The sequence below is a fragment of the Microcaecilia unicolor genome, chromosome 9, assembly GCF_901765095.1.
Source record: "Microcaecilia unicolor chromosome 9, aMicUni1.1, whole genome shotgun sequence".
NCBI lineage: Eukaryota > Metazoa > Chordata > Amphibia > Gymnophiona > Siphonopidae > Microcaecilia > Microcaecilia unicolor.
In genome coordinates, this window is record NC_044039.1 from 128,689,794 (window position 1) to 128,712,312 (window position 22,519).

General features: G+C 41.8%; 1 protein-coding gene across 1 annotated transcript in view; it reads right to left on the reverse strand.

Annotated features, from left to right (window-relative positions):
- The window catches only part of LOC115477831 (cysteine-rich protein 2), a 249,759-nt gene that overhangs the window by 64,740 nt on the left and 162,500 nt on the right, over window positions 1–22,519 (reverse strand). Inside the window, exon 3 of the mRNA XM_030214923.1 lies at window positions 12,480–12,537. Coding sequence (XP_030070783.1) covers window positions 12,480–12,537 — 58 coding nt within the window. The remainder of the gene's footprint in view (window positions 1–12,479; window positions 12,538–22,519) is intronic.

Sequence of the window (22,519 nt, forward strand, 5' to 3'; positions counted from 1 at the left end):
GGGGGCGTTTCGGTAGGGTAGCAAAGGCTGGATGGGGGCGGGATGGAGGCGTGCTTTGAGATGGCCGGCTTCGCTCGATAATGGAAAAAAGAAGGGTGTCCCTGGCGAGAATTTGGTCCACTTTATTTGGTCACTTTTTTTTTCAGGTCCAAGTCCCAAAAAAGTGCCCGAACCGACCAGATGACCACCGGAAGGAATTGGGGATGACCTTCCCTGACTCCCCCAGTGGTCACTAACCCCCTCCCACCCTCAAAAAAACAACTTTAAAAACTTTTTTTGCCAGCCTCTATGCCAGCCTCAAATGTCATACTCAGGTCCATCGCAACAGTATACAGGTCCCTGGAGTAGTTTTAGTGGGTGCAGTGGACTTAAGGCAGGCGGACACAGGCCCATGCCTCCCTACCTGTTACACTTGTGGTGGAAAATGGGAGCCCTTCAAAACCCACCGTACCCACATGTAGGTGTCCCCCTTCACCCCTTAGGGCTATGGTAGTGGTGTATAGTTGTGGGGAGTGAGTTTTAGGGGCTCAGCACCCAAGGTAAGGGAGCTATGCACCTGGGTGCCCGGTTGGTGCCCTGGCATGTGAGCGGGACCAGTGCACTACGAATCCTGGCCCCTCCCATGACCAAATGCCTTGGATTTGTTCATTTTTGAGATAGGCGCCATCGGTTTTCATTATCGGCGAAAACCGAAGGCGCCCAGCTCTAAATCCAGCGATCTCAGCATTTAGGTCGACCATCTTTAATGTTGACCTAAATGATGAGATTTGGGTGCCCCCAACCATATTATTGAAACGAAAGATGGACGCCCATCTCGTTCGATAATACGGTCGGCCCTGCCCCTTCGTAGCGCCGTCCTCGGAGATGGGTGCCCTTAGAGATGAGCTTCCCCGGTCGAAAATGCTCCTCTATGTGTCTAAGATCAGCTTTTAAGAGACACAGCAGTTACAATGCTAGATTTCAAGTGGCAACTTTTGACCTACGTGCACATTGAAACATAAAATTTTAAATGCAGCATGTCAAATGTTCTATATAAATGCTGGGTCTTGGGATTGCTGAGCACACTGGATGGCAAAACATTTCCATTTGGCACGATAGGATTTTCTGGTAGAAGACTTCATGGAGGCCTTAATGACCTCTAACACTTTATCTGGAATTTGTAAAGAGAATACTCTGCCTTCAATATCCATGCTGTGAACAGGAATCTCAGGTTGGGATAGAGCAGACGCCACTGCTGTTGGGACAGTAGTGTTGGTCGGAGTCATAAAGGTTGCGCTTAGCCAGAATTACTAAGGAAAAGGAAAGGGGATGGGCCTTGATATACCACCTTTCTGTGTTATAGTCAAAGCAGTTTACATATTATATACAGGTACTTATTTTGTACCTGGGGCAATGGAGGGTTAAGTGACTTGCCCAAAGAGCTACAGTGGGAATCAAACCCAGCTCCCCAGATTCTGAGGTTGCTGTACTAACCAGTAGGCTACTCCATGGGAATAAAAAATAATGAGGCCAAAATGAGCCTAATACAAAGAGGAAACACTGGAAAAGTATAAAGGAGGCCTTGAGTCCAGAGTAAAAAAGTATAAGATATTCTGTTCTTGGCTACTCCTCTGGAAGAGAAAAGAGGGCTTTTGTGGTTGTATGACAGAGCAAAGAGTTGTTGAAGAGGTGTTGAGCCACCTTGTCATCAAGAGACCACTTCCGAGGTTCCAGTTGACAGCTTAAGCCTGTTTGCTAATTGGTTGGAGTCTCTCGGGATGTATGCTATTTGCAACGCTGCTCCCATGGAGATGGCCAGATTCCAAATTCTGATTATGTTGTGAAAAAGAGCACACGAACTAACTCCCTTGCTCGTTGATGCAAAACATAGCTACTTGATAATCCAAGCACACATGAACAATCTTTCCTGGTACCCACTAGTGAAATGCTTAAAGCACATCCAAAATGACTCTTGGTTCCAACAGGTGGATGTGTAGCAATTTCTTGTGTGTCAGATGCACCCCCCCCCCTCCCCACACACACACGCCACACTCAGAGAGAAGCATCTGTGGTCAGAATAATATAGAAAATAGGGCTGAAATGTACAGCCAATGATCTGCCAAGTTGTTGGGTTTGCTTCACCACCGAAGAGCAAGAGACATAGGTGGTGTAATCTGGAATTTGATAGATAAGGTTTGGCACAGCTGATCCATATTGTCACTTCTATACTCTTGAAGAGGTCAAATATATAGTCTTGCTAGGGGTAGGATGTGAACCAAGGCTGCCATGTGACTCAGCAATTATAGAATACAGTGTGTTGGCATTGAATGTCGCTTTAGTATTTGCTGGCTGAATGACATGAGGGTCATTTGGCACTGTTCAGGAAGGAACACCTTGCTTAGCTGAGTCCTGAAGAATGCACCTATAAAGTGTAGGACCTAGGTTTTAGGTGAAAACTTTTCCATGTTGATCAAGGAGCTTACCTTTTGATGCATCAAGACCGCTAATTGTAGTACCTGTACTAGACTGCGTTTGGTTGCTATTCTTATAAAAAAAAACTCAGGCTAAGTTAGAAGAAGAAAAGGAATTTTTATTTCTCACTAGCAACAGCACAAGAATTATTATTGGCTCTTGGCATTAGTAGTTTTACAGAACAGAGTCTAACAATAGGAAAGAAGAGAAAGAAAGAAAGAAAGAAAGAAAGAAAGAATGAAAGAAAGAAAGATTCTTAGCTATAGAGAATTAGTTTTTACGAGGGGGGGGGAGAGTACCCTCCCTTCAAGAAAAATAGGCCATGGAAAGAGTATGAAACTCTCTTACCAGCGTACCTTTATAGGCTGTGGTGAACATTCATTTCTCCTCTACCCTGGACCAATCATAGGTGCTGCATATATACTGGAGACTTGTAATTGGGTCTTTCATATGTGCTGGAGGCTTGCAATTGGTGTCCTTGCCACACCTCTTCTCAGTAAATTTCATTTGTAACAAGTTATACCAGGTAGCTGAGTTGCCCTAGCAAGAGGAGGCCCCATCAGAGTTTGTGATCAGCCAGAAATTCCTGCATGTGGCTGATAGGAAAAGAGAGATGGGGGATGGGAAATAGTGCAGCATACCTGAAGTAGAATATTATAGCTAAAAATTTATAGACATACCTCTTTCACATTGTTAGGTGAGCTCACAGAAATGAGGATGTTGCCCAGGTAAGTAAAGATTCAAAGGCTTTTCTTGCACAAGTGCACCATGAGCAGGACACAACATTTTATGAATCCCCTGGGTGCTGATGAAAAGATCAAAGGATAGTATCCTGTATTCATAGTGCCTGTTTTTGAGTGTGAAATGGAGAAATTTCCAGTGGTTCAGATGAATTGGGATGCAAATGCAGACATCCTTTAAATCTAACAATAGGAGCCAATCATCCCTGTAGAGCGACAGGATAATACCTAGGGAATGCATTTTAAATCATTGCTTCTTCGAAGAGTGATCGAGACCTCTGAGGTCTAAAATTGGCCTCATTCTTCCAGATTTTTTTTTTGGGGGGGTGGAATAAATAAATATCTGGAGTAGTAGCTTCAGTCCCTGCCAAATGAGGTACCTCCCCCACTATTTGTGGCTGAACTCCAGTCCTTGATTCAATCTCCAGTTGAGAAAGATCTAAATAGGGAAGTTTGGCTAGGGTGTCTGGAAGGCATTTTAGTGAGGATGAATCTATGAAGGAGAGTCTGTAGCCTTGTGTTACAATTCTTATTGACCCAACTGTTTATATAATGGCCTGCCAAGATTCCTTGAAGAAGCTAAGCTGCTCTTCCACTGGCAAGTTGTCAAAAATCAACTATAAATTTTTGGTAGGAGGAAGAGATTCCTCTCTCGTTGTCTTTGCCTTGGGAGGTCTGTCTATATGGATTGCCTCTGTGGTGGCAGGCGAGTATAAGCTTGATGGCATCTTCTCAGGTAATCTGCTTGGAAATATTGAGAGGGATATTGCCTCCAGCAGAATAACAGTTGAAGTCTATGAGAAGTGGCAACTTGAACAGCTTAATTTTCAAAGAATTTTCTGGTGAATCTCCATATTGTGTTGCAACATCTTTGAGATTGTAATATGCTTCCTAGAGCATTGCATTCTGAATGTGCAGCAGGGCAACTATAATATCAGTTGATAAAGATATGGAATAGAACTTTAGTTTGCTGGACCATTTGAATGGGATAAACTGACAGTGGTGATTAGACTGAAAATTTTTGTAGCTTCAGGAAGCAGAGGAAGAAGCTTTTATTTGGCTAGGCTTTTGGACAATGAAATAGGTCTTTGCGGAGGATATATTGCAAATTCTTTAGCATGTGAATACTTATTACATTTACTTTCCTTTTTTCCTTTTTTAATCATTTGTTTTTAATTTTATTGATGTTTTATATATGTATCTTTGTACCCCTCCTAGAACCGTAAGTAGTTTCGGGTTATAAGTATTTTAAATAAGCTTTAGCATGCTTTTGTAAACATGCCCCTAAAATAAAAGGACACAAATTTACAAAACAAAAATAAATATACACAATGGGATAATGCAATTTTTACTCATTGTTCTTGGCAGGATAACTCAAGCTGTCTCAAGTCAGCTGGGTTTCCTCTGTGGCCTGCAGTCTCCACATGTTGCACAAATTATATCTGGGGTCTGACCTGGCCATTCAAGGACATTTACTTTCGTCTTCCTTACCCACTCTTGTTGCTTTTGCTTTGTACTTAGGATCATTGCCATGATAAAAGGTCTACGGCAGACTAGAACAGGTTGTTGTCCAGCAGGATCTGCCTGTACTTTGCATCTTTCCTTCATAAGCTTCCCATTCCCACTAATGCAAACCAGCCATTCTCTCATGCCAACATCATCACATGTCTAGCTAGTTAATAAGATGTAATATAATATTGTTTACTGTATACTGAACCGTTCCACTGTAAGTTATTACTAATTATTGTTAGCTAATCTTTTGATAACATGATATAAACCGCTTAGAACTTGTTGGTAAAGTGGGTTATAAATGCCAAATTAAATTAAATCATCACGCTTTACTGTAGGGACTGGCTTAGTTGGGTGATGTTCTCTGTTTATCTTATGACACAGTCATCAATTAGCATTGAGATCAAAATGTTCCCATTTGGTCTCAAACCACAACCCCACCTCTCATATATGTGCATTGTCCTTTTAAGTGTGTGTTTTTTGTTTTGCAAATGCTATGCATCATATGGCTTTTTTTCAGCCGTGGCTTCATTCGTGCCACTCTCTCATACAGGCATTCTTGCAGAGTAATCTTAAAATAGTGGAACTGTCAGTGTTTTCTCCAGTAATTTTTTTATTGTAATCTTAGGCCACACAATGACCTTCCTAAGCAGCTACTGACTTTGGAGAAACAGCCTGATCAAGACTGTGTCTTGGAAGTGCCAAACTGTTTCCACTTTAAAACGATACACCTTACAGTGCCCCAAGAGATATTCAAACACACTGAAAGCTTCTTATAGTCTTCTCCCAATCGGTACCTTTGAACACCTTCATCCTGATATGCTTTTAGCGGCTCACTGTTTAGCACATTGAGATTTCTGCTTTAAATTCACTTCATACAACAAAAACAGCTTGAGTCTTTATCCAGGAGTACTTGAAAAAGCTCCGGTACTGTGACTACACAACTGTTGAGGTATTTACTGACATGCAAATTTCACTCAAGCATATTCATTGTGGATATCCTGAAAACCCAACTGGCTGCATATGTACTGAGGAATGGGTTGAGAAACACTTGTCTAGCAAACCCAAATTAGTTCTGTTCCCAAACATTGCCTCAATATTCAAATTCAAAAAGTAATTAAGAATAAGAAACCTTTGATTGCATAAGTCTTCTCAACCTTAGTCTATTCACACTGCTTCTCAATCTAGTCCTTGAGGCACACCCGGCCAGTCAGGATTTTAGGATATTCATAATGAATATGCATGAGAGAGATTTCCATACTAAGGAGGCAGTGTATTTTATTTATTGCATTTGTATCCCACATTTTCCCACCTATTTGCAGGCTCGATGTGGCTTACAAAAACCTGTTATGGCATCGCCATTCCAGGGTAGCAGATACAATTGGTGTTACAACAAGCTCAGGGATGAGAAAAAAGATCTGTACACACAGTTATAGAAAGATGACTATCAGAATAGGGTGAAGTGGTGCAGTGTTATGATTAAGTTTTGTGAATATCTAGAAAACCCAACTAGCTGGGTGTGCCCTGAGGATAGGTTAAGAAGCACTGTGGTAGACTAACATGCTTATTTTCAAAAGAGAAGGGCGCCCAGCTTTCGACACAAATCGGGAGATGGGCGTCCTTCTCATAGGGTCACCCAAATCAGCATAATCGAAAGCCAATTTTGGGCGTCCTCAACTGCTTCCCATCACGGGGACGACCAAAGTTCACAGGGGCATGTCAGAAGCATAGCGAAGGCGGGATTGGGGCATGCTTGACACACGGGCATCCTCGGCTAATAATGGAAAAAAGAAGGGCGTCCCTGACGAGCACTTGGCCGACTTGGTCCATTTTTTCTTGCGACCAAGCCTCAAAAATGTGCCCGAACTGACCAGATGACCACCGGAGATAATCGGGGATCACCTCCCCTTACTCCCCCAGTGGTCACTAACCCCCTACCACCCTCGAAAAACAACTTTAAAAATATTTTGTGCCAGCCTCTATGTCAGCCTCAAATGTCATACTCAGGTCCATTGCAGCAGTATGCAGGTCCCTGGAGCAGTTTTAGTGGGTGCAGTGCACTTCAGGCAGGGGAACCCAGGCCTATCCCCCCCCTACCTGTTACACTTCTGGTGGTAAATGTGAGCCCTTCAAAACCCACAAGATTACGATCTACAAACAGCTGAAGACAGCACTGACGTCGAGATATATGCCTACACGCAGGCAACAACGGCTGATGATGAAACAGTTGATGAAATGAGCAGCGAGGCACATGCTGACTAAATTCAACAACCTCCTCCTGTCACTTTTGCAAGAGCGCTGAAGAGTCTCAACACTGTGTGGGACTATCTGGAGGCCACTGGATGTCAGTGCTATGACAGTTTTTACCGTCTGACAGACGTAATCTTTGGAACTCACAGACACAATAGTGTACAGAGGACTATAACTGATTACTTCAAGTAAGCCTAACGTCAGTTAACGGAGACTGTATACTGTACGTATAATAAACAGTACTGTACATATGTTTATCAGATGTCAAGCTTCTTTGGGTCACAACGGTTAAGTGCACGCTCCGGTTAACTGCATGTATTTCTTTGGTCCCAGACCCTTGCACTTAAGTGGATTGCACTGTATATCCCTTTTCTCCCCCTTTTCATGAAAAGTCAATTTTCTTAATTACTTTTTGACTATTTCTATAATCATTCTTTATGTTGAAAGTGTAGAGTATGTTGTGTAGATCAGTGAAACAAAACTACTACTTTAGCACATTTTGAATCATATTTTTAGACAGCAGAATATGAAAAATGAATAAGAATCTAAAGATTTTTGCAAGGCACAATGGGGTCAATTCTATAAGTTGTTGCCTAAAATCAGGTGGCTAATATACCAATGGCTCGAATTCCATCAGTTAACGCACCTAAAAGACAAGATCCTGGTTAAGTGCTATTTTGTTTATACATTCATATCTTCATAAGTACATAAGTATTGCCATACTGGGACAGACCAAAGGTCCATCAAGCCCAGCATCCTGTTTCCAACAGTGGCCAATCCAGGTCAGAAATACCTGGCAAGATCCCCAAAAACGTACAAAACATTTTATGCTGCTTGTCCCAGAAATATTTTCCCCAAATTCATTTGATAATGGTCTATGGACTTTTCCTTTAGGAAGCTGTCCAAACCTTTTTTAAACTCTGCTAAGCTAACCGCCATTACCACATTTTCTGGCAACAAATTCCAGAGTTGAATTACACGTTGAGTGAAGAAACATTTTCTCCGATTCATTTTAAATTTACTACTTTGTAGCTTCATCGCATGCCCCCTAGTCCTAGTATTTTTGGAACGCGTAAACAGATGCTTCATGTCTACCCGTTCCACTCCACTCATTATTTTATAGCTAATTCTTTGCCGATGGCCTTCACTTAAGCAGTGTCTGGGCGGGACACACATTTATACACTTAGAGGTCGATATTCAACATGATTTAACCAGCCATAAACGGCTCCTGGCCAGTTAAATCACCCGTTCGGGGCTAACCAGTCTTTTTCAGCAGCACTTAACTGGTTAGTGCTGCTGAAAATAACCAGTTAGCACCTAACTGCAAACTGGCTATTTTGGGAGTGTTCAAGGGGGTGGAGTCTGCTCTCAGCCAGTTAAATGCTAATATTCAGCACTTAAATGGCCAGGTTAACCATATAAAAGGCTCTCTTATCTTTATGTGGTAACCTATAGCTGGTTAACTGCTGAATATCAGATGTAACTTGCTATTCATTTGCCGGCTCTGAAAAACTGGATATTAAATGCCGAAGCCCAGACTTTGAGCGCTGCCAGCTGAATATTAACTCACCCATAGATTATAAAATACTATACTCTACACTTGTACTTTCAGAGTCTAAATCAGGGGTTCTCAACCCTGTCCTCAGGACAAACCCTCCCCCCCCCCCCCAATATTGAAAACCATTTAACTGACCAGGAACGATGGCACATGGGCGATAAAATGGTACTTAGCTGGCTAAGTGCTAATATTCAAAGCGAGACAGATGGCTATCTCGGCTGAATATTAGCGCTTAGCGGCTACCTAGATGACCTGCTTTGTCACGTGTGAAGAGTTATGCTAGCCCTTGCTCTCAGTAAAATACAGGCCAATGGCTCATAATAAGAGCTAGGCTTCTTAAAATCAGAATCATCTCTGATACAAAAGAGAGCTAGCTTGTAAAAATCAGAGATCACCTTTGACACAGTTACATTTCACTGTGGCAAGTGCTGAACTGGCAAGGGTGGGGGCAATCTACTCTATAAACAATCCTGATATTGGCACCTGCAAGATGTCATAAGCAAGAGTTGCTATGGTTACGTAGAGATAGTGCTGGGTCAGCTGCACCCCAGGTGAGAACATCCAAAGGGGGGGCTACAGGAAGGTTTGGGAACATGTGAAGTCATTCTGATCAACTGATAAGGGCTAGGAGCCCTGTTGAGACAGCTGGGGTCCATTGAAATGAATAGGGCCAAAATTGTATATAAGCAGCAGTTTGAGGAGTATTAGTTGAGACGAGACGAGAAGAAGAAGGAGATGAGAGGAGAAGACGAACAGAGAAGGGAGACTCCAGAAGGCTAGAGAGAGAGGACGTGCCATGATATGCGGTTCCATTATGTGAATGCTTAACCTACCTGTATTACCATTGGTAAGATTGTAATAAACTATCTTATTATATCTACTACATACTGGGTTCCTTTCTAATTACAAGAGTCCATACTGCCTGACGGTGTAAGCCCGTCATGAGCAGATTCAAGGTTGGGAAAGCTAGATATTTGGAGGGCATATGTAACTTTGCCCAGAGAGATGAGACGGGCCACTGCTTCCGCTGCTTGATTAGCAAAGGCAGATTCAGAGAAAATAAACACGTGACATAGCTGGTCAGCGCTGATATTCAGCATCTGGCCAGCTATGTTTGGCAGCCAGATATGGCCGTGTCAATAGGTGGAATATCTATGGCCAGTTCTAATTTAACCGGCCAGCGCTGAATATCGTTTTGGCCAGATAAGCTCAAACCAGCCAAAAATTAACCGGATATTTAATGCTGGTCACTGGAAACGGCCTGGCATTGAATATCTGAGCTCACCGCCAACCATGGGAGTTAGCCAGTCTAACTCCCACAGTCTGAATATCGGGCCCACCTCACCAGTCAAGTTTTCAGGATACCCACAATAAAGATGCATGAGATAGATTTGAATGCCCTACCTCCGTGGTATGCAAATTTATATCAGGCATATTCATTATGGGTATCCTGAAAACCTGACTGGCTAGGTGTGTCCTGAGGACTGAGTTGAGAACCCTCTCGTGCCAAAGATATAACTACATATTTGTCCTGTTATGCTAGTATTCTATAAAGATACATAGATGTCTATCTTTCTTTATACAATAAGCTGCTAATAGGCATGTTCTTAGCACATAATGAAAGGGGCACTGTTACAGAATTACTCTTTGTAAGTCCCTTCTCCAGTTCTGAAACTTTGTACACATATATTCAATGTAGGCTTATTTCAGGGTATCTGGAGATGAAATGTGACATGCCCACCCATTTTATCCATTGGCCAACCCAAAATGTGCTATATGCCTACACCAGTCTCCAGCGTGTGGCACACAGGCCACATGCAACCCCCAAAGTCCTCCATTGTGGCCCTCAATATGCTGTGCTGGTAAACAATATGTAGACATAATATCTCATTAATATTTGCCACAGCTGACAAGCCACAGTTAAGCAAGTTTAAATACATCCTATCTGCATTACAGAATCAATATTTCATGTTTAATAATCATTTGATATAGTATCTGTAGACAGTCTCTCAATTGTGTTATTCAGGTGTCTCATTTATGATATTTACTACTGTTGACAAAATAAAGCGAGTTTTTAAAGTATATCCTTGAAATGGTAATTAGGGTTACCATATTTGCTCCCCCCAAACAAAGGACACAAGCCCCGCCCCATCCCCATCACCCATGTCACACCCCACCCTGCCCCCTTTCACATCCCCATCCCGCCCCCTCTCACATACTGCCCTGCCCCTTTCACACACACCCCTGCCCCCCCATCACACCCTCCTAAGGGTGTCCTATCCTCCCCTCCCCTTACTATACTGCCCTGGTGGTCTAGTGACCTCTTCGGGGCAGGAAAGAGCCCCCTCTTTCCTGCCCAGAGAGCCTGAATACTGTTCCTTGCTGACTATGGCCCTGGTGCCAATTCAAAATGGCCACCAAGTGTTGAAGCGGCCTCGCGAGACTTCAACTCTCGGCGGCCATTTTGAATCGGCGCCGGGACCGTCAGTAAGGAACAGTATGCAGGCACTAGGGGCAGGAAAGAGGGGGCTCTTTCCTGCCCCGAAGATGTCACTTGACCACCAGGGCAGTATAGTAAGGTGAGGGGAGAATAAGACACCACTAGGCCCACCCGCCTGTCCGGAAATCCAGACAAACGGGCAGGCTGGTAAAACCCGCCCGCTTGCCCGGCCATGTCCTCAAAAAGAGGACATGTCTGGGTAAAACTGAACATATGGTAACCCTAAGTGTTAAAGAATCAATATTAGCTTGTGGTACAAATCAGCTGGCGGTAAACGCCGAGATGCCCATTAATCTTGGCATTTACCGCCATCTGATTTCTACCGTGAGCTAAAAATGCTACCGCAGCTTAGTAAAAGACCCCCTCAGTGATATTTAACTAGTATAGGCTTATATGTGTAAGGTTGAAATATTTTAGTGGCCCTCACAGCTTTCTTGTATTCACATTGCAGCCCTTTACACAAAGGAGGTTGGAGATCACTGGGCTACACCACTGGTTGTAGCTCAAGGTGAGTTAAATTCATGAAAAGTAGGCACTTTCCTATCCCCAAATGATTTATGATCTAGACGCACCTGAGGCAATGGAGGGTTAAGTGAGGTGTCCAAGAGCATAAGGTGCAACAGTCAGATATGAACCTTGGCTTCCCTGGTTCTCAGAAAAGAATAAGAACCTCTGCATAAACGCACAGGCAGCACAAACAGCAAAGGTGATCCAGGGAATGAAAGACAGATGAGAGTTCACTAAAAATAGATTATATTGAAGAGGGACCCAACTTGGCCAAGTTTCGACTTTGCCTTCGTCAGTGGTCACCAAAGTCCTTCAAAAGACCCTGAACAGTTCAATACAAAGGACATATCATCAAGCATGCAGTTCCTGTATAAATCAAAGAGCAGATGCTGCAGAAAACAATCACAGCATACATGCTGTAGTGATACACAACAAAAAGCAGTAGCATCTTCTTCATGTCAATGTTGGATGGATGTGACATGAAGAAGACACTACTGCTTTTCGTTGTGTATCATCAGAGCATGTTGCTGGATGATATGTCCTTTATACTGAACTGTTCAGGATCTGTTGAAGGAGTTTGGTAACCACTGACAAAACAAAGCCAAAACTTGACCAAGTTGGGTCCCTCTTCAATAAAATCTATTTTTGGTGAACTCTCATCTGTCCTTCATTCCCTGGATCACCTTTGCTGCTTGTGGTCACTGGTTCTTGGGCCATTGTTCTAACCATTAGGCTACACCTCCACTGGAGGAATCAGTCTGTGTCCAACTGGCATTCTTTTTCACTAGGTCTATTAGGCTTCTTTCAACTTTTTTGTCCAAAACACTCCCTTTTGTAATTTTTATTATTATTATTATTATTGTATTTTAAATAGGTTGAAAAGTCTAAACATGGGAGCCAGGCAAACAAGCAACAGCAGAGATGAACTTCAACACAGACAAATTATACAAACATAAAGCATACCTTTTGGTCCGAACAAAGTGGCATAGCAAGGCTTGTGGCAGTATGGTTTGCCATCATGCTGAAAAGTGAGAAAATGACATTAATGCTAATTGTAACCATTTGAGTTTCTACATCAAAATGGAACTTAAAACGTGAGTTTGGAATTTTTACCATTATGAAGGGAAATAATATTTGGCAGTGCAACTTACCAGTTTAATAGTTTATTACATGGGAAAAGTAAAATATACACATTTCCCCAAATTCTATAAATGGTGCTTTAAATTGCGTGCACGCCCAATTGCACATGCAATTTAATGAGCCAATTAGCGCCCAATAATTAATCCAATCAGAATGACTGGCAATTGGCACAAAGCTTACAAAACACAGTCTCACCGATGAGCTTGCAGATAAGTGATACTGTGTCTTGTAAGCTTTGTGCCAATCACCAGTCATTCTGTTTGAATTAATAATGATTTATTTTGAAGTGTGTAAGAAAAGACAAAATCAATAGATAAAATCAATTTATTATATATAAAAAGATACAATACACTGATTTAGGTAGGTGGGGGGTTGTCGATGATTAGAATAGTCATGAGTGGGATCCACCGATTCATTTGGTGTTGATAATCAATATCATGTCCCAGTGACAATATGAGACCTTCCCCCCCCCCCCCCCCTTTTAAATAGTTGTTGAGTGAATGTGGTGTCTACTTTTTGTTGAGTGTAACTTTAGGTGTGGCCATTTACACCAGTAAAATATGGTCCAAACGTACATGCCTAAATTAGGTGTGTATCCCTTGTATGAAATGCATGATTTATACATTTTATGCATTTGTGCATGATTTATAATTTATTTCAATTTAATATACTGCTCTTACTGCATGGTTTACATAATAAACTTAAGGAAAATAGAAAAGGAATGCCATAAAATGATAGGAATGCCCCCATTCCACCTTCACATTTCTGCACTCTTTTTTTTTTTTTACTTGCATGTAAAATTTAGGCCTGGATCCCATGCCAAAATTTGCGCATATTAAGTTCCAATTAAATCTAATTAGTGCCAATAGTTGCTTGTTAAAGTGCCAATTAGCTCGTTATTCAATTAAATTGTGTACACAATTTTTGGTAACTTTAATACAATTAGGGAGTTAATGTGCAAAGTTTGAAGCACATCGACAGAGGGCATTGATAATAGTGGGGTAACCAGTTTACATCTAGTTACAGCTGCTAAATTTGAGCCTTTTCCTTTTATTATATTTTTTTTGATTCATAACAAAAGTGAACAGTTTATTAAGAAAAAGCTTTTTTGTATATATATAAATATTCAGTCTAAGCGGCCTTTCACAAAGCTGCACTACACACAAATGCATGCTTAATGCAGCTTAAAATGGCGTACTGCAGGACACATCCTGTGGTAATTTATGCATGTGCGACGCAAACCATGCACTAAAATATATATAATTTTTTTTTTTTGCAGAGGAGAGGGTCTGGGGGAATGGAGAGTTGGGTGCATCCATACAAATCAATTAGCGTGTTGGCATTACCACATGCCGATTAGCGCAGGTTTAGAGTGCAAGTACCTATCGACTACAAACTAGGTAGTGGTAGGGGTTTATGTGCTAATGGGAACATTATCGTGTGGCTATTAATAGAAAAAAAACCCAGAACTTTGGCCATTTTACCCCTGCAATAAAAGTGGCCTTAGTGTGGGGGGAAAACATAAATGCACATTAAGGCCACTAATAATATGAGGAAGTGTGTTGATGATTCCACTATTTTCACCTTTTTTTTTAGTTCATATAAAAATTTGACATTTCTGCTTTGTTCTACATTGGGTTATTTTATAAAATATTTCTCATGCATAGGATTCTATTTTACACATGTAGAGAGCCTCTTTTAAAATTACCCCAGGAGCTATACATGTAAAGAATACATGAGGTGACAAGAAAGCATGTACTTTTAAGTGTCCTGCATGTAGGCCTCTTCAGGCTCATAGAGGCCCTTTTACTAAAGGGTTGGCGCATGGCAAAAGGCCCCCAGCGTGCACCATGTTTGGTGCTATGGAAATTTATTTCCACATTTTGACTGCAGGTTACTGCCGGGTAAGCGCGGGAGCCCTTACCGCCACCTCAATGGGTGGCAGTAAATGCTCCCCCCCCCCCTTTTGAAATGGCCACATGGCAATTTGAACTTACCTACATGGCCATTTCTTTTTTCAGCTTTTTTTACCCTCTGCCACTAGTCCAGGTTCCCTTTTACCACAGCTTGGGTCCTGCATGAGTGGAACTATGAATGCATGATTTATAGTTTATTTCAATTTAATATACCACCCTTACTGCGAGCATCACAAGATGGTTTACATAATAAATTTAATAAAGGAAAATAGAAAAGGAATGCCATAAAATGATAGGAAAGCAACCATTCATACATGGCAGTTGATAGAAAATGAAAGAAGAGAAAGAATAAGGAAGTCTTATTCAAACAAAATTATAGTTTAGTTCATTCATTTACGGGTCTTTTTACAAAGGCACACTAGCGTTTTTAGTGTGTGCTAAAAATAAGAACGCACTAAATGTTAGAGTCGCCTATATATTTCTATGGGCGTCTCTAGCATTTAGCATTCGCTAATGATTAGCGCGCATTAAAACCGCTAGTGAGCCTTTGTAAAAGGACCCCTTATATTCCACATAAAATTATGCAGATATCAGGGAAATATACATAATCCCAAACAAATTAATACAGAATCATACAAATCACAATTAAAACAGTAAAGGGCCCTTTTACAATGGTGCGCTGAAAAATGGCCTGCAGTAGTGTAGATGCGTGTTTTGGGTGTGCACAGAATCATTTTTCAGCACACCTGTAAAAATGCCTGTTTTTAAATTTTTGCCAAAAATGGACATGCGGCAAAATGAAAATTACCACGTGTCCATTTTGGGTCTGAGACCTTACCGCCAGCCATTGACCTAGTGGTAAGGTCTCACATGGTAACCAGGCGGTAATGGTCTATGCGCGTAAAATGCCGATTACAGCCCGTGCCAGAAAATAAAAATATTTTCCGGTGCGCATAGTGGATGAGTGTCAAAAATGAAATTACCACAAGGTCCATGTGGTAGCCGGGCGGTAACTCAAAATTGATGTGCGTTGGGCATGCGTAAGCACCTACGCTGCTTAGTAAAAGAGCCCCTTAATATTTTCCATCTTCTGCAAAGTAAATTTGTCTCATAGACTGCTAACAATGTACCCTACAATTCTCAATTCCAAAATGCTAATCAGAATAAATATATGTTTTAAAAATGGTTTAGCATCTGTCGTGAGCTTAATCTGCCCCAGCAAAGAGTTTCACAACTGTAGACCAACAATAGAAAAGGTTTTTTGCCTTGTTTCTTCAAATGAATTTTTCACGAAGCTGGAATAGATGATAGACCGCCATCCATCAATCTCAAAGATCTGACAGGTTGATAAATCGTGAGAACTGTTCTCAGACAGTAATCAGATTCCAACTTCAATGCCTTATAAATTAACAATAATACTTTAAAATGAATGCTCTCTTTCACTGGTACCAGTTGAATTCCTTTCAAATTGGGGAAATATGTTGAAAATGTGACTGATCTGATATCAACCTAGCCTCTAGCTTCTAGACAACCTGCAATGCCCTAATACTAAACTTTGCTAAACCCAAATATAGGGCACTGCAGCGGTAACAGCAGTTAGTGTATCTGGGTTTTAAAAAATTCGGACAAATTCCGGGAGGAAAAGTCCATAGTCTGCTAATGAGACAGACATGGAAAGCAACTGCTTGTCCTGGGATTTGTAGTATGGAATGTTGCCACGATTTGGGTTTCCTTACTTCAGGCCAAACCCTAGGCCTTGAAGACCAGTTTCCCTTGGGATTTAACTGGGGCTAATCCGCTTAAATAAACCTGTTTCACAAGGTCAAACAATTGGTTTCTCGCTATCAGTCCTAATTACAAAACTTTCAAACAGGACACAGTCATAAGAAATCAGGTTTCAGATTTTTTTCTACAAAAAAATCCCCCCACACCTTTCACTTCCATCTCACTTTACCTTCACTCAGGCCAAGATGCACAAAAGTCCTCGTAAGAGCCGTTCCGTACCGAATTCCATAACGAATCGGTACGGAACGGCTATGCACGAAGGATAGGGAATGCAAATGAGCTGTTCGTTGCAGCTCACTTGCATTCACTAACCCTTCGTTAAAAACGTCTGTAATCGGCCCATAAAGCATGCGCAGAGCAGCCAAGCGTTATGCTGGCTGCTCTGCGCATGCCACAAACTTAAAAGTAAAAACCTCTCATTAGCTTTCCCATAGTTTTCCTGTGTTAGGGCAAGCGGAAAACTTTAGTGCATCTCATTTCAATAGGGTTTCTACACAATTTGCTCATCTGCATTCCGTCGTCGGAAATTGGGCTTTAATGCATGCCAGGATAGGAAAACTGTTCGTTAAAGGCTCGTTAAAGCCTTGTTTAGTTTAGTGTATCTTGCCCTAAGTAGTTAAGCCTTTGAGGGAAAACTAACTTTCAAACAATTTTGGCTCAGAACTCTATCACATGGTCAGAGCTCTCCCCCACTGTTTGGTGTCTTCAGCCCCTCTCCCCACTGCCAGGCAAGCTGTTGCTAAGGGAGATGGTGACTCTGACTGCATCAGCAACCTCCGGTAGCCAATCAGGTCTCAGAACACAGAAAGCTCTGGAAGCATGGACCCTAACTGAACTTTCCACAATCTCCATTTGAAAGGGAGTTTCTCCCTAGAGAATAGCAGAAAAGTTGTATTTTTAATAAAAATAACAAAATTTACCATGAAAAGTGTTCAAAATGTGTTCTCTTAGTATCATCAAACCACACATACTGTACTTTTCTCATATATTTTAACACAGATTTAAAGACGTTCACAATTTTTTTGTCATAAATTACTCTCAACCCCCCCCCCCAATAAAACCAGTGATGTCCACTCTAATAAAATTCTGCATCACCCCACCCACACTCCCAAGCAACAACCTATCAAAAAAAAATTAATGCTCAGAACTGACCCAAATCAAAACCACCTCATTTTATTCCAAAAATGATTTTTGCCAAAAACTTCAAAGTACTAGCCCACCTAAAGAGGTTCCCTTTAAACCCTGGCCCAACGAGAGCAACAAACACTTTTTTAAACAAACTAAACAGAATATTGGGCCACCAGACCCTTTACCTGGTCTCCAACAGGGTCAGGCCATGGCCTCCACACCTCCAATCCAGGTCCTGGAGGACCCTCCACGGTAGCGGGAAAGCACTGTGCTTTACCCACGGTGCCTTGCTGAGGCACATCTCAAATCTAGGCTCCGTCAGCTTGGGAGCGTTACTGTGGAAGCAGAAAAAACTACGCACACTTGGAGCCTCCTCTCACAGGCCAAATCCAGCCCTTTTCTTACTCGCACACAGCCAGTAAAAACTCACTCACTCCTCAGTCATGCAGCCTCGGGGAAGGTTGTGGGGGAGGGGGGCAGGGCAGCTGCCCTGTGCTCCACAGCAACAAAACAAGCGGACAATATCTTCCGCTTGCTTTGTTGCTTTCTTGTTCTTTTGCGGGAGATTTTGGACTCTCTTTGTTGTTTCTGTGCTCCACAGCTCCAGGGGGCCCCACGGTCCAGGCATCTCTTCCCCTTCTCCCTTCCCGATCTTTAATAATTTATTTCTTCACAGAGGGGCCCCAGCTCAGCAGTCATTCTCACAAGCTGCCTGCGGCTGCCCCAAAGCTTTCCCTCTCTGATGCAATTTCCTGTTTCTACCTGGGTGAATCGCGGCAGAGAAGGAAAGCTTTGGGACACGGAGGCAGCTTCTAAGGATGGCTGCCATGCCAGGTCCCCTCTGAGAAGGGAAATAAAAACTCTAAAGAAGACCGCAAGATTAGGGGAAGGGAGAGAGATGGACTGTGGTGGGGAGAAGGGGAACACATGGCTGGACCTCGTAGTAGCAATGCAGGTGGGGAGATCAGGGGGAGGTGGGATCAGGGCCCCCTTCCTTAATTTCTGCCCTGGGCCCCACCATGTCTAAAACCAGCCCTGCCAGAGACCCCCAAAATGCCTCCAGACCTCAAATGATTCACTCTACTGGTCACCAATGAAGCACCTGGGCTATGGGATGACCCAGGAAGCCCCTAAAACCAACAGGGCCAGGTACATTTAGTTTTTAAAACTTTTTAACCCATAGATTACAATAAACTACATATAAACATACTAATCAATAAACACAGTAACAATTAAAACTAGGAAGGGGACTCTGGTCCTCAAAAACTCATGCCTCATATTGGTTATCTTTTAGGTGCCACCTGCTTCTGTCACTTTTGTTACACAGCAACAGATGTAATCATATATTAAGCACAAATGTGCCATTTCCTACTCATCTGAGACTAAATCCCATAGGCTTAGCTTAAAAACCAGGCCTTCAATAACCATTCTTAGCTTTTTTGGCAGTCTATTCCAGAAACCAGGGGCATAGCATGAAAAAGCATGAGAACAATGGCAGGTCTCGCCTAACTGAATGAACTCCTAGTGGAAGTGCGCCAAGAGTTCAAAGAAAAAGGATCTGAGGTATATTGAATCAGCTGCTCAATGAGATAAAATGGTCATTGAGAGTGTAATGTCTTAAAGATTAAACAGCTAACCTTCAACTGAGCTTTACTGACCATGGAAAGCCAGAGCATTTCTTTTTAAGAAGGGGAGAGACATGGTCCATTATTACACTTCCTGTTAAATATTCATACTGCTAAATCCTGAACCAACTGCAACCACCTTATAGAGACTCTGGCAAATTCATAAATATTGCCTTCTGTAAATATAGAAGTCAGAGCAGTTTTGGAACCACAGCTTTTGGAGTTGCTGGTAGTCATTCCAAGTCCTAATACAAGTTGGTAGCATCCCTGAGAGGGGTTGGTCACCCATACCTTAGTGTTGCTTTCCTCCACAGTCCACTACACCAACTGGATTTACCGCACTTTAAAGACTATTTATGACTTTTCTATGCATGACCAATCGTGCATGTTGAACAAGAAGAGAGATTTTTCAACAGATTACAAAGAGGAGCTAGTTCTGCTATATATAAAGAATTGGCCAGGTTTCTCACAAATATACAGTGCATTATCAAGAGAAGTAGCCCAAAATTTGTGCAGCCCATAGTCCATGGCAAGATACTCAGTATTGTTCAGTTATTCTAAACCTAGCTGAAGCAGCATAATACTGCAACAGCACAACTGCATTTAAAAATAATTTATATTGGTAGAGTCATATTCCCACATATGAATCAGTAGGCAGCTTTAAGTAGAAATATCTTGAGTACCAGTATCTCAGTCCACCAAACCTTAGATTCAATTCAGGACTTAAGGTGTCTCTAAAGAGTTCCGCATCTTTGCAGTACTTATTAAAGTCATGTTCCCTAAAGAAAGTCTGAGTATTCAGGACTGTGGAACCTACAAATGGCCTCTGAATCAGAGTAGATAAGTTCCCTTGGTGATGGATGTCAACATTGAGCTGACTATGCTGTTAAACATTCCTTATCTTGGCAATGTCAAACAGTTCAAAAGACAATTCTAATGCCATGTTCAGCTTTATGTTGCTATCTACTTTCACTTATACAAGTTTCCTTTTCCTAAAACTCAAAAGGCCATTTTCGCTTGCATGTCGATGATGAAAAAGGAATGTGCTCTCTTCTAAATATCTTCTTTCCATCATGTCATCCACTTATCTTTCAGGGGTGACATGTGTGCTACCATGATTTGATTACAGCTGTTAGAAGAATGTGACCCAGACAGCAAAAGAACCAATGATAATACTATTTTGGCTCACACAAAGTGGTCCCTAGTCACTATGAGCAACAATAAAAGCTTGGCAGAGATGCATAGTAGCACACAATCTTCTGTGGGAACAGGAACATTTATCACCATAGCTTCATGCAGTGACAAAATCTGGAAAAGAGTAGCATAAAGGGCCATGCAAGGATTTCTGTCTGTTTTCCACTTGCAAATTCTTAACAGAGCCCCATTTAGAAATACTACATAGAGGACTATCCTGCAAGACTAAGTTGAAGAATCCCCTTAGTGGGACAACAATTGTCAATGAAATAACCATCTTCAAATCACGAAGTGCCAAGGTACTACTTTGCCACCTCAGAACAGCTTCTGAGTCACAATGCTTTTTTTGCTGAAGTTGAGAGGAAATTGATTGGATAAAGTGGCAGATTACGTGAGGGGGGGGAAAAAAGGTGATTTTCTTATTTCTAAGTACATTTCAAAAAGTCAAGCACAATCTAAAGTGTTCAATTTTCAGTTAAAATTTTTTCTCTTGAATGCATCTCTTCTTTGAGCAAAAAAGCAGAAGTCAGTCTGTCAAATTACCCGTGCATTTGTATACTTGCAGCTCACAGTGTTGCTTTAAATCCAAGTAGAGTTCAGACCAGCGAAAGATGGGAGACTTGTGCAAGTAAAATAGAATTCTGTCAGAGTCGTAAAGCTTTCAGAGTTTCTAACTCCTGCTAGTTCAGTACTGAAAAAAAATACCAGTGTCACAATGCTTCCTGGCTTAAAGGAAAAAGAACAAACATTGTACAATTCTCCCAGAAGAGCAGGCTAAAGACCCTGACATTCCATGCCCGTATTTTTGTCCTTGAAACACACAGCCTTTACTTATAATTAGTAGAAGCGTTTGTTCTCTTTATCTTCCAAGGTTGTGCAGATGGCTGAAGAGCTCTATGGCAAAAGGGCCCTTTACCACGTGACTGTGCAGGGGGAGGGGGGCACTTACTGCCATCTTTTAAGGTGGTGGTAAGGGCTCCCGCACTAACTCGGCGGTAACCGGGTAATGTGCAGCACTGCCCGATTACCACCGGGAAACCCACTGAATAATTTCCACTGTCGCAAATGTCATGCGCTGGGGGTAGAACGCCTGCGCCTGCGGTAGCTCCAGACTAGAGTGTGGTAAGCCAACGGTGGGCTTACCGCCACTTAGTAAAAGGGCCTCTAATTGCATAACCCAATTAACAATTGGATGCTAACAACCAATTATTGATAATTGGCACTCATTAAAATTTGCGCGCACATCTGGCTGCATGCTATTCTATAAGGCATGGCCACGAGTGTGTAAGGGGTGTTCCAAAATGTTGCCTGCAGAATTATAGAATATGGCCTCAGAGAGCCTAACTTGGGTGCCAGCATTTACACCAGGTTTCAGCAGGCGTAAGTCTGGCACCTAAAGTTAGACACGGGAATTGGCGTTAAGCACAATTCTTTAAAGGGTGCTGCCCTTAACAGAGTTGCACTTTGATTTTTTTCAGTGTCGAATTTTGAGTGTCATTTACTGAATCCAGTCCTTAGCATGCACTAATTCCGTTAGCATGTACCAAGCTTTAGTAAAAGGGCCTCTTAACAATTTTGAGCAATTGGAAGAGTTTTCCAATATCCCACAAAGATAGAATTCCATGAGAAACTTTTGATCTCTGAGGCTTGGGTACTTTGCGCTAGATTTACTTCAGTGCAGTATCGCTAATACTATTAACATGCATTATTAGTGATTAAGTCACATTGCATTAAATGGGGCCTATGGTAAATAATGTATTAACCTGGGGTAAAGCAGTAGCACTTTCTTGTAAACCTAGTACTTCATAAATAACTGCTACATTTCTTAATATCTATCATAGCCTTGTGAGTTATAAATATTTTATTTGGTTTTAACATCCTTTTTTTCATTTTGACACAATTTAGTTCAGTAATTTTAAATAGTGTTTGTCGTATGCTTCTTCCTATCTATTTATGGGCCTTTATTTTTAGGTAGGGGGATGTATTTAATTATTCAGGATTTCTCTAAAGATATTGCTTTTTTTTTTTCCTTGATTTATGCTCAAACCAGAACATAATGCAGTTGATATTAAAAGGATTTATTTAGCTTTTGAAGTTAGCCAGTCAGAGTCTGAGATTTGAATGTTCTCCCTCACTGGCTCAGGGATCCTGGCTCAGGGGTCCTCATACCAAGCTGCGGTAAAGAGAGCCCTGCGCTAACGGTGGGGCCCTTTTT